Source organism: Palaemon carinicauda, chromosome 2 (assembly GCF_036898095.1).
Source record: "Palaemon carinicauda isolate YSFRI2023 chromosome 2, ASM3689809v2, whole genome shotgun sequence".
In the NCBI taxonomy this organism is placed as follows: domain Eukaryota; kingdom Metazoa; phylum Arthropoda; class Malacostraca; order Decapoda; family Palaemonidae; genus Palaemon; species Palaemon carinicauda.
In genome coordinates, this window is record NC_090726.1 from 44588481 (window position 1) to 44603015 (window position 14535).

The 14535-nt window shown below is 42.1% G+C and overlaps 1 protein-coding gene across 4 annotated transcripts in view; it reads left to right on the forward strand.

Annotated features, from left to right (window-relative positions):
- LOC137624446 (uncharacterized) overlaps positions 1 to 14535 on the forward strand; it is a 47389-nt gene that overhangs the window by 4422 nt on the left and 28432 nt on the right. Inside the window, exons 1-3 of one of the 4 annotated variants that reach the window (XM_068355230.1) lie at positions 6699 to 6759; positions 11756 to 11840; positions 13697 to 13906. In XM_068355230.1, coding sequence (XP_068211331.1) covers positions 11767 to 11840; positions 13697 to 13906 — 284 coding nt within the window. In that variant the 5' untranslated portion in view covers positions 6699 to 6759; positions 11756 to 11766. Of the gene's footprint in view, positions 1 to 6698; positions 6786 to 11755; positions 11841 to 13696; positions 13907 to 14535 lie in introns of those variants that run through there. The other 3 variants (XM_068355215.1, XM_068355238.1, XM_068355223.1) reach the window with 3 other exon arrangements.

Sequence of the window (14535 nt, forward strand, 5' to 3'; positions counted from 1 at the left end):
CAAAAACATGTCATGAAACGATACATATATCAAAATGTAGCTCTGGTAGAGCGGAATATATATACATAGGACACCACAGTGTGGCGAAGAGAGAATTTAAATAAATAAGTAGTTTGTCGATTTTCTGGACGACGAAGGGATCGGTGTCCTTACAAGTACTCCCCCCCCCAAGACATCGGGCGGCGTAGAGGGCTGATGATCAATCTTCGTATCTCTTCGGGCGTCGGAGGGTTCCTCTTGTTTTTGAACGGAGGGGCGCGCTGGCGGTCGGTGTAAGGATCTCTTCCTCTTGACGTCGTTTGATGATTTTTCCTTCGTTGGGCGGCTTGTTTTGTGGCGGAACTCTGGGTCTGCCAGGTCCAGCGGAGGCGGTGTTGCTTCCTTTGAGAAACGCTGGTTTCACCGCGGTCTATAGAGACCCCAGTCCTCTTGGCCATGGACGTCGAGAAGGAAGGCTTTCGTTGTCTTTTTAATAACCCGGTAGGGACCTCGATAAGGTCTAGTCAGTGGTTGTCGATGAGCGTCGACACGGACGAAAACGTATGTGCAGTCATCCAGGCTTTTTGGCTTGAAATGCTTGGTTTCTGTCCTGGTAAGTTTTGAGACACGGCCTGAACTTCCTGGCGATATCCCTTAGGTGATCCAGCTGCGTGTCGTCGGTTGATGAGGGAAAGAATTTGCCAGGAACTGCGAGCGCTTCCCCGTAAACTTTTTCGGAGGGCGAAGGTTCGCCGTCTGCGCGAGGGGCGGTGCGAAGGCCGAGGAGTACCCAAGGAAGTCGTGATTTCCAGTCCCCCGTCGGTGCAGCTCGCCATCAGGGACGCCTTGAGGGCGCGGTGCGTTCGTTCGACCATGCCGTTTGCCGCGGGGTTGTACGCCGTGGTGCTGTGGAGCGTCGTCCCCATCAGGTTCGCCAAAGCCAGCCATATTTCTGAGAGGAAAGCGGGGCCTCTGTCAGTCGTGATGTCGTCAGGAACGCCAAACCTGCTCACCCCAGCTTGACAGGAGGGCTTCGGCACATGCTTGAGTCGTAGCTTCGGTCATCGGCGATGCCTCCAACCACCTCGTGGAGCGATCGATGATCGTAAGTAGGTAGCGAGCGGATCCAGAAGGGGGCAATGGTCCCACGACGTCGATGTGTATATGTCCGAAACGTCTTTTTGGCTGGGGAAAATCGCCCACCCCCGATTCGGTGTGACAGCTGACCTTGCTTGACTGGCAGTTGATGCATGACCTCGCCCATTCCCAGGCGTCCTTTTTTATCCCTGGCCAGACAAACTTTTCAGACAGAAGGCGAGCGGTGGTGCGTCCTGAGGGGTGCGAAAGTCCATGGATGATATCGAATATTTTCCTTCTGCAGGAGGCTGGTACCCAGGACGAGGGCGGCCCGTGCTGGTGTCGCAAAGAATAGTTACTCCTGCTGGTCCGAGGGGAACCGCACTTATCTTGAGCGCGGATGGCTCCGTCAGGTGAACCTGTGCTTCTCGGTCGGTGCGTTGTTCGGTTGCGAGATTGGCGTAGTCGATTCCCAGGTGGATCGCGTCAATTTCAATCCTTGAAAGGGCGTCCGCGACTGGGTTTTTCTTTCTTGGGACGTAACGTATGGTGCACCCCGAATTCGGCGATTGATGCGAGATGACGTTGTTGTCGGGATGACCATGCGTCCGTTGATTTTGTGAAGGCGTGGACGAGGGGGTTGATGATCCGTTGCAATCGTGAAGGGGGTACCCTCCAAGATGTGCCTGAAGTGGCGGACGGCGAGGAGTTCCCTATCGAAGGTGCTGTATCTTGTTTCGGCGGGTTTCAATTTCTTGCTGAAGAATGCCAGCGGTCGAGGAGAACCATCGACGAGTTGCTCAAGCACAGCCCCGCAGGCGACGTTGCTGGCGTCGGTCGTTAGTCGCAGGGGCGCGTTGTCGTCGAAATGAGCCAGGGTGGTGGCATTCGCAAGGGCATCCTTCGTCCGAGCGAATGTCTGTTGCTGGGGCAAGCCCCACTCAAGTTTTTTTGCTTTTCCTTTCAGGACGTCGTCGAGGGGTGACAGGGTTTGTGCGATGTTGGGGATGAAGCGCCTGTAGTAATTGACCATTCCCAAGAACTCCTGAAGTTGGCGAATGGTCGTAGGTATTGGGAACTTCCTGATGGCGTCGACTTTGGTTGTCATGGGTTTTACCCCGCGCGAGGATACACGGTGACCAAGGAAATCCACTCCCTCCGCACCGAACGTACATTTGTCGAAGCGTACGACTAGGCCGTTCTCCTGTAGGCGCTTTAGGACGGTGCGGACGTGTCCCCCCGGTGTTCCTCCTTGGTTTTCGAGAATATCAGGATGTCGTCGACGTAGCAGACGCAGAAAGGTAGGTCACCCAGAATGCTATCCATTAGGTCGTTGGAAGGTTGCCCCCGGCGTTGCGTAGACCGAAGGTTGAGTATGCGAAGGTGTAGGATCCGAACGGCGTTACAATGGCAGTTTTCGGGATATCTTCCGGGAATACGGGGACCTGGAAGTAAGACTTGAGAAGGTCCATCTTGGTAAAAAACCTTGCGCCGTGCAACGCGTTCGTTAGGTCCTGCATGTTGGGCAGTGGGTAGTGATCGGGCGTTGTGATGAGGTTGAGGCGCCTGTAGTCGCCGCAAGGTCTCCAGGACCCGTCCGGCTTTTTAACCATGTGCAGGGGTGATGCCCAGGGGCTCGATGCTTTCTTACAGATACCCATAGCGTTCCATGTCCTCGAAGGCGCGTTTGGCATCCTTCAGTTTCTGAGGTGGGAGGCGGCGGAATTTGGCGTGAGTGGGAGGTCCTGTCGTTGTGATGTGGTGGTAGATGCCATGCTTGGACGGGGAACCTGACGAGTGTCGGAGCTCGGGCTTGAAAACCTCGGAAACTCTCGTAGGAGGTCGGCGTAGGGGTGCGTTGTTACGGCGGATACGGACATTGTTGCAGGGCCATGTTCTAGAGCGCGAGACTGGCAGGTCCCCGTGTCGATGAGACGTCTGTTAGCGACATCGACGAGGAGTCCATGGTGGGCGAGGAAATCCGCACCGAGGAGGGGGCGATTGACGTCGGCGATAGCGAAGGGCCAAGAATACGAACGGCCCATGATAGATATCTTGAGGGTCTTGATTCCATAGCAACCGTATGGGAGATCCGTTGGCGGCGATGAGTGAGGGAGCGTTTTTGTCGGGACCACGGTCTAGGTCGGACTTCGAAGGAGGGAATGTTGACTGCATTGCGCCGGTGTCCACCATGAGTCTACGGTTGGAAATGGTATCGAGGATACAGAAACCAATCTTGTTATGGTTAACTGCGGCCGCGATGGTGGCAGGTGGATGCTTCTGCGTCATCTTCTAGGGAAACTGCATGGTGCTCTACATTTCTTGGCGTCACTGCCGAACTGTTGGTGGTAGAAGCACCATGCTGGGTTAGGCCTAGGGTTTGGTCGCGTCGGTTGCGGTGGTTTCTTTCTTGATAGAATGTTGATCTCGTCGTCCCTCGAGGGCCATTGCCGAGGAGTCTATGGAAGAGCAGCTGCTGAAGGAGGAGAACGGAGGCGGTGTTGACGATGATGCTCCGAGGCGAGATGCTTTGGAGGCCTCGTGGAGGCTTCTGAGCCTTCGACAGGAGTTCGTTCATCGGAGCGTGTCGGCGTCTGTCAGTTGGGCCCGTACGTCCTGTGGTAGGCGTCGAAGAAAGATCTCGCGAGATAAGCTAATCTCACGTCGTCGGCCGTTGCTGTCTGTTTCGGGGAGCATGAGCAGGCCGGTTAGCTCGTCCCACGCCTCGACAGGAGAGGTGTCACCCATGGGCTTGCCGCGAGGTCCAGTACTTTCTGTGCCCTTGCTGAGACGGAGAGGGAGTAGATACCGATGAGTTTCGTTCTCAGGTCGTCGTATGAAACTTGACCGGCCTGGGCGTCGAGCCATGGGGAAATCTTGTCGAATACTTCTTCAGGTATGGAGGTGAGAACGATGTCAGCCTTGGCGCAGGAGTCGCTGAGTCTAGCGACGCGGAAGAGTACGTCCGCTCTCAGGAACCAGGAAAGCGGTGTTGTGTTGAGAAAAGGGCGGCAGTTTGACTTTGGGCGTGGAGGCGAGGGCTGTTGGGTGCGATGGGCGTGTTGCTCCCTACATCGTGGCCAGACGACGAGTCGGCGAAGAGGTGAGAGGTTGATATGTCGGTTAAGCTCATCCTACTGCCTTACGTTCACCGAAGTGTGGGAGAACCAAAGGCAGGTTCTTGCCTAAGGTAACGGAGTATGTAGAAGGTAGCACGGCCGTAATAAGTCCGTTAATGGCAAAGCCAAAACCGCTGATGCTACTTTCAACTCCGGGGTCACCAGTTGTAAGGGACAGTGAGACAAGCGTCACCAAGATCAACTGATACTTTATTTGAATGCGCACGGAAATACATAACAAGATGCGGACGGAAACGTAGGATTACATTGGCGCCAAGTCAGATTGAAGTGCCCGCCAAAATATGTGTTTTCTTACACTTACAAATATATGAATTATGGGTTAACAAAAAACATGTCATGAAACGATACATATATCAAAATGTAGCTCTGGTAGAGCGGAATATATATACATAGGACACCACAGTGTGGCGAAGAGAGAATTTAAATAAATAAGTAGTTTGTCGATTTCTGGACGACGAAGGGATCGGTGTCCCTTACAATGGTCTTACCATTCAAGAATAATAATGATAATAATAATAATAATAATAATAATAATAATAATAATAATGATTACTACTACTACTACTACTACTACTACTACTACTACTACTACTAACATTTAAGAATAATAATAATAATGATAATAGTAATGATAATAATAATTATGATAATAATAATAATAAAATAATGATTACTACTACTACTACTACTACTACTACTACTACTACTACTACTACTACTACTACTAATAATAATAATAATAATAATAATAATAATACTACTACTACTACTAATAATAATAATAATAATATAATAATGATCTACTACTACTACTACTACTACTACTACTACTACTAATAATAATAATAATAATAATAATAATCTGTGGTCTTTGATATGTCAATACATTTGCTATATTTATTAAGCTTCTACTGTACATCTAAGAGTACCAGTGAGTCAGAAAATACTATATTTTTATATATGGGAAACTAGAAAAGTATTTAGTTATTTACAACATATGACTGTTTCTTCTTCAATTGCCCCAAAAATGGGTCTATTTAGAAAATCTTTTAGGAATTTTTGTGGTTTTATTCAAAAATAATGTTTTCATTCTGTCATTTTCTACCTTGTTTCGAGTATTGATCTGACAAGAAAGTTTATCGAACTTAGGACCTGCGTATTATTATTTGTGGACGATACAGTGCATCATGAAACTATAGTTCATTTCTTTTAGTGAGTCATATTTGCACCGACTCGCAACGGTGCCCCTTTTAGCTCGGAAAAGTTTCCTGATCACTGATTGGTTAGAATTATCTTGTCCAACCAATCAGCGATCAGGAAACTTTTCCGAGCTAAAAGGGCACCGCTGCGAGTCGGTGCAAATATGAATCGCTAAAAGAAATGGACTATAGTCAGGACTTAAAATCTTCTATTTCCTGTTTTCATTTTCCTTGTGGTTCTTTTACATCTGAGCATCACGTTGTCATGCGATTTTTACGCGTATGTATATATATATATATATATATGTGTGTGTGTCTGTGTGTGTATGTATATATATATATATATATATGTAAATATAGCCTACTGTATATTATATATATATACATATATATATATATATTATGTATATATATTTATATATAGCCTACTGTATGTATGTATATATATATATATATATATATGTATGTGTATATATATATATATATACATATACACACATACATATATATATATATATATACACATACATATATATATATATATACATACATACAGTAGGCTATATATAAATATATATACATATATATATATATATATATATAGGGAAAATTTTTTAGATATTTTTATACTTATATTCCACTTTTCATAAAAATCGTTTTCTTTAGACCCACAAAAATATTCCACCAGCCAGCCAGCCCCCCCCCCCCCCTCCTCCCTCATCTGGAAAATCCCGGTGCCATTTTCTATGTAAATGAAGACTAAGACTTTAGAACTCATGTAATTAAGGATACATCATAGCCTAATGTTGGTAGTAAACCATGCATATAACCTTTTAGGATACATGAACAGTATCCTATGTATTAATTAACGGTACAGTAAATGACTTTACTATTTTTATTTTTGAAACACTACTAAAACGTCACTGTAGATTTTAGCAACAATCCTTGATAATAAAGGCTTAAAATAAATAAAGAAAGTCTTCCTTTATTTGAATATTGTTCTTAAAAGAAATACAGCATTTTAAAAGGCTAGATTATCGTATTAAAAACTGATTGTGCTATAGTTTTCACAAACTATGTGCACAAAAAATAAAGAAAATAAGTGACAACAATAAAATGAACTACATACAGTAGACTTTACCAAGCTTAGACTAGATGAGGAAAGTCTTCCTTTATATAAATATTGTACTCAAAAGAAATATTGCATTTTAAAAGACTAGATTAAAATATTAAAAGCTGGTTTTGGTATGGTTTTCACAAACAATGTGCACAAAAACTAAAGGAGAACATAAATGACAACAATAAAATTAATTACAGACAGTAGACTTTATAAGTCAGCTGTTTTCCAAGACGCAAGAGAAGACGTAAGTGTTTAGGTAACATATTCAGGGTAAAGTAAAAAGTGCTGTACTTTGGTTTAAGTAGTGATATTTTAATAATTCCTATATTAATGGTCATTACTGGCAAGTATGGTAAAAAGATTTATATGCGCTTAAGTTGAGTTTGCCCAAGTTTATTAACCGGGGCAATTGTGCCCAGTCTAATTTTAGGTTACGTTTTATAATAGGGTTTATTGACTGCTTTTATTTTGTTTTATGCATTTCTAACTGTTATTATTGGTTAAAATCAAAACTATTTGTTTTTCTTCAAATTCCCTTTTACAAATTTGGGTAGTTTGTAGCGCTACGGCCAAGCATCCTAATTTGCTTATTATCGCTCCGACTGTTATCTTGTATAGAATAAAAACGTTTGGAAATGGTCTACGGATCTTAAATATGTTGTGTAAGGCGGGTCCAGGTAAGGACACGGCTTTTAGCATAGGTTAGGTGGGTTTTTTAAGTTAGCTTCTCCCGTCGTACTCGTAGGTAAGGAAACTGTTGTGAAAGGGGGAGTCCGGGGGGGCGAAGGCCCCCTGGGTAAGGATACGGCTTTTAGCATAGGTTAGGTGGGTTTTTTAAGTTAGCTTCTCCCGCCAAAATCGTTTTTAGAACGACGGCCACAGTTCAGAATATTCCCGTTTTCTACGGGATCTGGCCGTCACCCTACAAAGGCTCCACAAATTTATAAAAGTTTGTTTCATTTGAGTAATAGGGTTTTGAGGTGAGAGTAGGATTACACCAAGGGTCGGCTCTGAGCCCATTTATCTTTATCATATCGATGGACGTTTTAATAGAAGTAAGGGAGGCAGTACCATGGAACAAATTGTATGCAGTTAATATTGTTTTGTGCGCGGAGAGCAGGGAAGATCTGGAAATGAAATTGGAAAGATGGAGGCAAGTATTGGAGGACAGGGGAATGAGAATAAGTAGATCTAAGACAGAATATATGTGTACCACCTGTGAGGGGGTATGATAGAGAAAGTATTCAGCTTAGGGGAGAACAGGGGGTGAATATAGCTTATCGGGACAGGGCAATCTCTTTCTTATTACTAGCCCGATCTTTTTTCCTCATGGGGACGATGTGCTTTACTATGATCCGATATACCATAATATGAAGTTATTTTATATCTTCTAAGATCAGCCCGAGAAGGGGGTCCGGGGGCTTGCCCCCGGCCGTGGGTTGTTACCTGGGAACTACTAGGTTGGGTTTGTGGGGTTTGTATGATAGCGACAGTGGTTGGGGGGTCGCAGGGGGCCGTTAGCCCCTCCCCCCCGTTAGGTCATTAGGAAGGTAAGGACACTGCTTGTAGGTCAGGTTAGGGGAGGAAGTTTGGGTTAGTTGTCTATTTTTCTCGGTGTGTCCCCATAAACTACAAAGGCTCCGAGAACAGATAAAGAGATTTGATATGTTTGAGTATTTGGGATCCTTTGTTAACGCTGGAGGGGGTATGGATGTTGAAGTTAAACATCGGGTATAAGCAGACTGGAACAACTGGAGAGCAGCCTAAGGAGTTCTCTGTGACAAAAGAATACCACTGAGATTAAAAGGAAAATTTCATAAGATGGTGGTAAGAACAGCAATGCTGTATGGACCAGAAACAGCAAGCACGAGGAAGACAGGGGAGAAGAAGATGGATGTGGCAGAAATGAGAATGCTTAGGTGGATGTCTGGTGTGACAAGAGAGGATCGAATAAAAAATGACTACGTAGATAAGGGGGTCGACAAAGGTGGTGGAAATATCAAAGAAGGGAGGCTGAGATGGTTTGGACAACTGATGAGGAGAGATGAGGACCACGTTGGGAGACATACTATGGAGATGGAGGTTCAAGGATGAAGAGGGAGACCAAGAAGGAGATGGAGGGACTGTGTGAGTGGAGACTTACAGGAGAAGGGAATTGATGAGGCAGAAGAGCAAAATAGAAAAAGATGGAAACGGCTCATCCGCAACGGGGACCCCATATAAAAATGGGAATCAGCTGAGAAGACGACTTTTTTTCTTATCTTGGGCGGCTAGGTTTGAATTTATATTACCACCATAAAATTCACAAAACCATTTTTGGGTGTATATATGTTTTATAGTGGCCACTTGTATGTATGATGACGGCCGACTAAGAATACGCCAATGTTCAGTGTAGGGGGGGTCGCAGGGAGGCGTTACCCCCCCCCCCCCATGCAAGGGCTCCAAGTCTAAAAAAAAACAAAATAATCAGAGATTTTCGAGTTTGTATAACGACGGACAGGACCTCTACAAGCCATGCTTACCTACTTACCTAACGATGGGAGCGGCTAACGCCCCTCTGTTATCCCCCTTAGACTGCTGCTTTCTTACTGATAGGGTTAAAACTAAGGTCCGTCATCATACATACCTGTACACCCCCAAATTTTCGCATTCCTCACATGACCTGCAAATGACCAGTGGAACTTGTTAATAAAGTGGTTAATTTCCCTGTCACTAGCTCATGAACTTTTTGAAGCCATCGTTAGGTTAAGACATCTCTATTTTCTATGGTCACATTTCTTGACTAAGGCATCAAGTGGCTCTACAACTCTTTTGTCCTCTTGCTTGAGGGTACACTTGGGAACACTATTCTATTGTATTTCTCTTCCTCTTGTTTTGCCAAACTGCTTTTAGTTTATATAGGAAATATTTATTTTAATGTTGTTACTATTCTTAAAATATTTTGTTTTTCCTTGTTTCCATTCCTCACTGAGCTATTTTCCCGGTTGGAGCCCCTGGGCTTATAGCAACTTGCTTTTTTGTAGCTTAGCAAGTAATAATAATACTAATAACTGGTCATTGGCGGGTGTGAACAAGTAACAGCACCAACATAAAGACAGAGGTAACAATGGAAGCTGTATTGTTTTCTCTACAGTCTACCAACTGATCTTAGAGATCCAGTTCGTAAACGAAAGAGATGTAACAAATGATCAGGATTGGCTACTTTTGGGATTTTTTCAGGCCGCATGACCATTATCTTGAACCATCCCCTACAGCTCCTCTTCCTCATCACAAGGAAAGTGAAAAAGAAGGTGATTAAACATGATCTCCTGGCAGAGGGAAATCATTGATTGTAGCCATTTGCCGTTATCCCCTCCTACTCTTTGAGAGAAATTCTGGGTGAACTCAAGATGCTAGGAAGTAGCTAGACCCTGTCATTCCTTAAGAATCTTTCTGTGGCGCAGGTACTCCAGGGAGACACGTGAAAACATCAAACGATGTTTACTGCCCATTAGCCTACCTGCTGGAATTGATCCACATGTCCCTAGACACTTTCACTAGGATCTGTAGTAGTTACTCGGCAGGTGGTATCACTATCTTGGCTCCTTTGCACAGGACCTTAGCAGCGGGTGAAAGTGAAGATTGACTGGCCCATTCCTTACACTTTCATCTTCCCTTTTACTTGGGCACAGCATCGAAACACCTGTTAGCTGGAATCAGTTTGTCTACAGCCAAGCCTCACCTTATTGGTAGCTTTTCTATAACATTATATAGAAGAGTCATTCCACACACTCCTTACAAGGGGGAGTGTATAATAATCAAGCAAACACATTATTTTTATGCACAGGCCATAGACCAGCTGGTATAGTCACACCACTGGTGCATGAAGTGTAAGGAACCTGAACTTTCGCTACTTACATGGACCAAGTTTAAGAATATCGGGAGTAGTTTTCCAGCCAGTTGGAAGAGGAATTTTCTCTCGCCTAAGGATCAGTCTCCCATGTAAAGGACAAAGGTTTGTATATGTACCAGAACAAATGATGAATTTGGAGGTAATTCGTATATTTCATAACTATACAAACCTGAATCCTTTACTCATACTTTCCCACCATTACCAATCCCCTAGAAAATCCCAGTTGCAATCAAAGTGACTACTTAACCATCGACCAACTTTCTACACCTCGTTATTACATTTTGATTTCTGTATTCTCCAACTTCGCTGTGATCTCTTCTATGTAAAGGACTCGGGTTTGCATAGTTAAGAAAAATACGAGTTACCTTCAAATCCATCCATCTGATCCACTGACTTCCCACACACTTCCCCATCACCGGCATGTTCTGAGCTTTCTTAATTGGTTCCACCTCCAGCCATCTTATTACATGGCCATAGTATCTCAGGCAACCTTAGGTTGGCAGAGAGATTCAATGTATGCACTGTCCCTTGTGCTCTTCCTGGCTGTTGATAGCCCAACTCATGTTCATGCTGGTCTGGAGATGTAGGAGAGCTGCACAACTGAGCTTCTGTCCAGTTCAATGTAAAAAAGGGAAGTGGGCTAGAATAGAGCACTATCCTTTCATCCTGAGATGATTATAGTACTGCTAAACAATACTTTTCGTCACTCTCCAAGTTGGAAGAATGGGATTTTCCTTGAACTTTACACTAGTATAATGAACTAAATTCACACAGTAGGCCCTATCACTCATAGTATCCTTATACCAGGTTGTATATGAAGTTGCAGAAATTGGCTTTCCCTTACTTGTTCATCACCAGATATTTAGGTTGGTTTTTGACTGTCCCTTTATTCTTCAGCTGGAAGCACAGGTTTAGAACAGTCTAGAGATTCAAAACCTCAGTTGTGTTTAAGATTTGAAGAGTGACAATCAATTCCGTGGGGAAATTCTTCCACCTAGAGAGTGTGGTTCATGCACAAAAGACAATGGTTTGTTTTCCTGCATGAAGAAATGATACACAGACCAGACTTATCTTGTCTCTTACCAAAGAATAGTGATTGGATATTGATAGTAGAGTGACACCTTACCACTCACTCACCTATGTACTTGTTAGATACTTTGTTACCAAACTTCAACAACACTTTCCAGTTCGCTGCGGGAATACTCTCACATAGAAATGTTTATATATCTAAGAATACAGATTACTTTTAGAATTTTGTAATTTTGTCTCATAGTCCTAAGCTCAGACTTACTTCTTAATGCATCATAGTTTTTCTAATTGCCAAGATATTTTCTTTTTTTTCTTATAGGATAATCCGAAATGCTGAGAGCAACATCACGTTCAGCAAGGACAGCACTTGCAGTTATTCAAAGAAGAAATTCTTTGACATTGAGGTGGGTTTAAGATTTTGCCTTTCTGTTTTAAGTAAACGGGCAACTGAAATTAATGAAAATGACAGTGGCATTGTGTAAAATGTAATGTACTGAATAATAAGAAGCTTTATTGATTTTGTATTGCTTTGAAATCAAAATTTCTTACATTAATAATGTGGATAGTTAGCATTAGAAGATCAGAAAAGAAATATGATTTAAAAAGTTTTTCAAGGTTGTTTTATAGTATTATTTGTGATCTAATTTATTTGCATGAAGTGCTAGAAAATTAAGCATCAGAGTATTAATAAATTTCTTGTGTAAAAATATAACTTTATCTTTTGTACCTTATATAAGTTGTTACAATGGAGGACTGTCAAAGGATTCAGTAGATATTCTAATAAGCTGCTCATAGTACTGAAATATTTCATATTCGTAAACAGGGCAGTGTTGTGTAATAACTATAAATATAGCACTATTAATGTTCACAAGAAAGATCATAATAAGGTTGACTTTAGAATAGATTTAAATTCTTATTTACTGCCTCTTTCTAATCAAGAGTGGTTGTGACATCCTGAGGCAGTAGTTCATTTTGACTGCTATGTAAAATGCAGTCATTGGAAACTATTGTCTGCACTGGTATAGCTATATGTAAGAAAAAAAAAATTATTCAGATTTTTTTAGTTATGAATATTTTCTGCCACATGTTTACCATACATAACAAAGGGGAAAACAGTATTTAACCAGAAGGGCACTCAGTAGAGCGCAGACCTCAACCACCGAAGCTTATTTCTCGACCTTGACCTTTGTCCTAGGACTTTAAAAATTGAATGTCTTCCATGTTTCAACATAAGAATTAATCCCTGAAAGTTTCATTACTCTATGAGTAAAATTGTGACCACCACGGGAGCTTATTTCTCAACATATTGCTCAACCTTGACCTTTGACCTAGGACTTTAAAAATTAAATCACTTCCATGTCTGAACTCTTGATCCCAGAAAGTTTCTCTACTCTATGAGTAAAATTGTGGCCACTCAAACAAACAAACAGACAAACAATGGCAAAAAAATTTATCTTTCGTAGATTTTTCTAAATCAATAGCATCTCTGCCAACTGAATTATTTATTTTTAAATCTACTAATTATAGTAAGTTACTCTATTGTATCAAATAGACGATTTTATTGCTGGTAGACGTACATATGATACTAAGAAAGTGCTTAATAGTTTATATCTTATGAATATCTTCCAACAATAGAGTGAACTTGAGCATTAGAACATATACAATTAGTAATAACTTGTAGCTGTAGACATTCTTGGTTGATAAGTTCATGATCATTTAAAGCGAGTAATTTTTCCATCTTTGTAGAGCCAAGGAGACCTTTTAATTCAAGGAATTTAACAATGAATATCCATATCTGAAATAGGAGTTATCATACAATTTCTTTTACAGTATTACCTCCTCCAACAAATTTGGAAGGAGGTTATGTTTTTTTCCCTTGTTTGTGTGTGTGTGTTTGTGAACAGCTTCCTGGCCACAATTTTAATAGTCATAATTTTATGTCATAAGCTGGTGATGAGTAAATTTTGGAAGGTTAAATGTCACAGGCAAGCAAAATTACCAATTTACATAATCAGCCATAAGTTTGGACATACTGTAGTTGTCACAGAGACTTCAAACTTGTTTCATTTTTGAGTGCATGAAAATCCACGCCAATTATTACATGTTAAAGTCAAAGGTCAAGGTCAAGCAAAAGGTCAAGAAATAGGCTGCCGTGGCGTAGGTCTACGCTGTACTATGTACCCCACTAGTTATAATTTAGTTTGCCCCTCAAAAAAGTATGAAGATTGTATAATCATTTCATCACAACTTATGCTTTCAGTGCCAGAGTCACCAATGTAAGTCAGAGATGGCAGACTTCAGCGGCAGCAACTGCAACAAGTGCCACTCCAAGCTATCAAACAGTTGGAGCCTTAAGTAACAAGAACCCTCCCAGCGATCTTCGTACCGCCCAGACCAATTACACGTTTGACATCGATGCCATGACTGCTCTGCTGGATCATGATAATCATGAGATGAGAGCAAAATTCAGGTAAATATGACATCGATTGTGTATAGTACAGTAGTTACTTATTCAGAGTATAGGGCCCTCTAACCAATATGATGGACCAAATGGACCAAATTTACAATAAAAGAGAGAGAGAGAGAGAGAGAGAGAGAGAGAGAGAGAGAGAGAGAGAGAGAGAGAGAGAGAGAGAGAGAGAGAGAGAGAGTGTGTGTGTGTGTGTGTCACTTGCAAGTAAAATAAAAGTAAGTGAAAGAAATAAAGTATTGCCATGTGATTCTGCAGTTTTCAACCAGTAGTAAATATAGTTTATGAAACTGTTATAAGAAAATATATCAAAATCTTCAACATTTTTCATTTATCCATTTATTAAATGTGTGAATTAGAGCTTTTCAAATCTGTCTATGAAATCTTTGTACTTTATACTCTTCAACTAGAGTTATGGCACTGAGAATCCAAGTATACCCATAGTAGGTCCTTAAAGTTCTTTTGTTGTCATTGTTTGGTATGAAATAGTTTATTATTATATTCATTAATTGGATAACAGAGGAGGGTGGGCTGTGGCATCCTAGCAGTACCAGACAACCTCTGCTGAATCCTTCGTCAAGCTGGGAGGAGCAGAGAGTGGAAAGGTCCCCTTTTGTTCCTATGTTTGA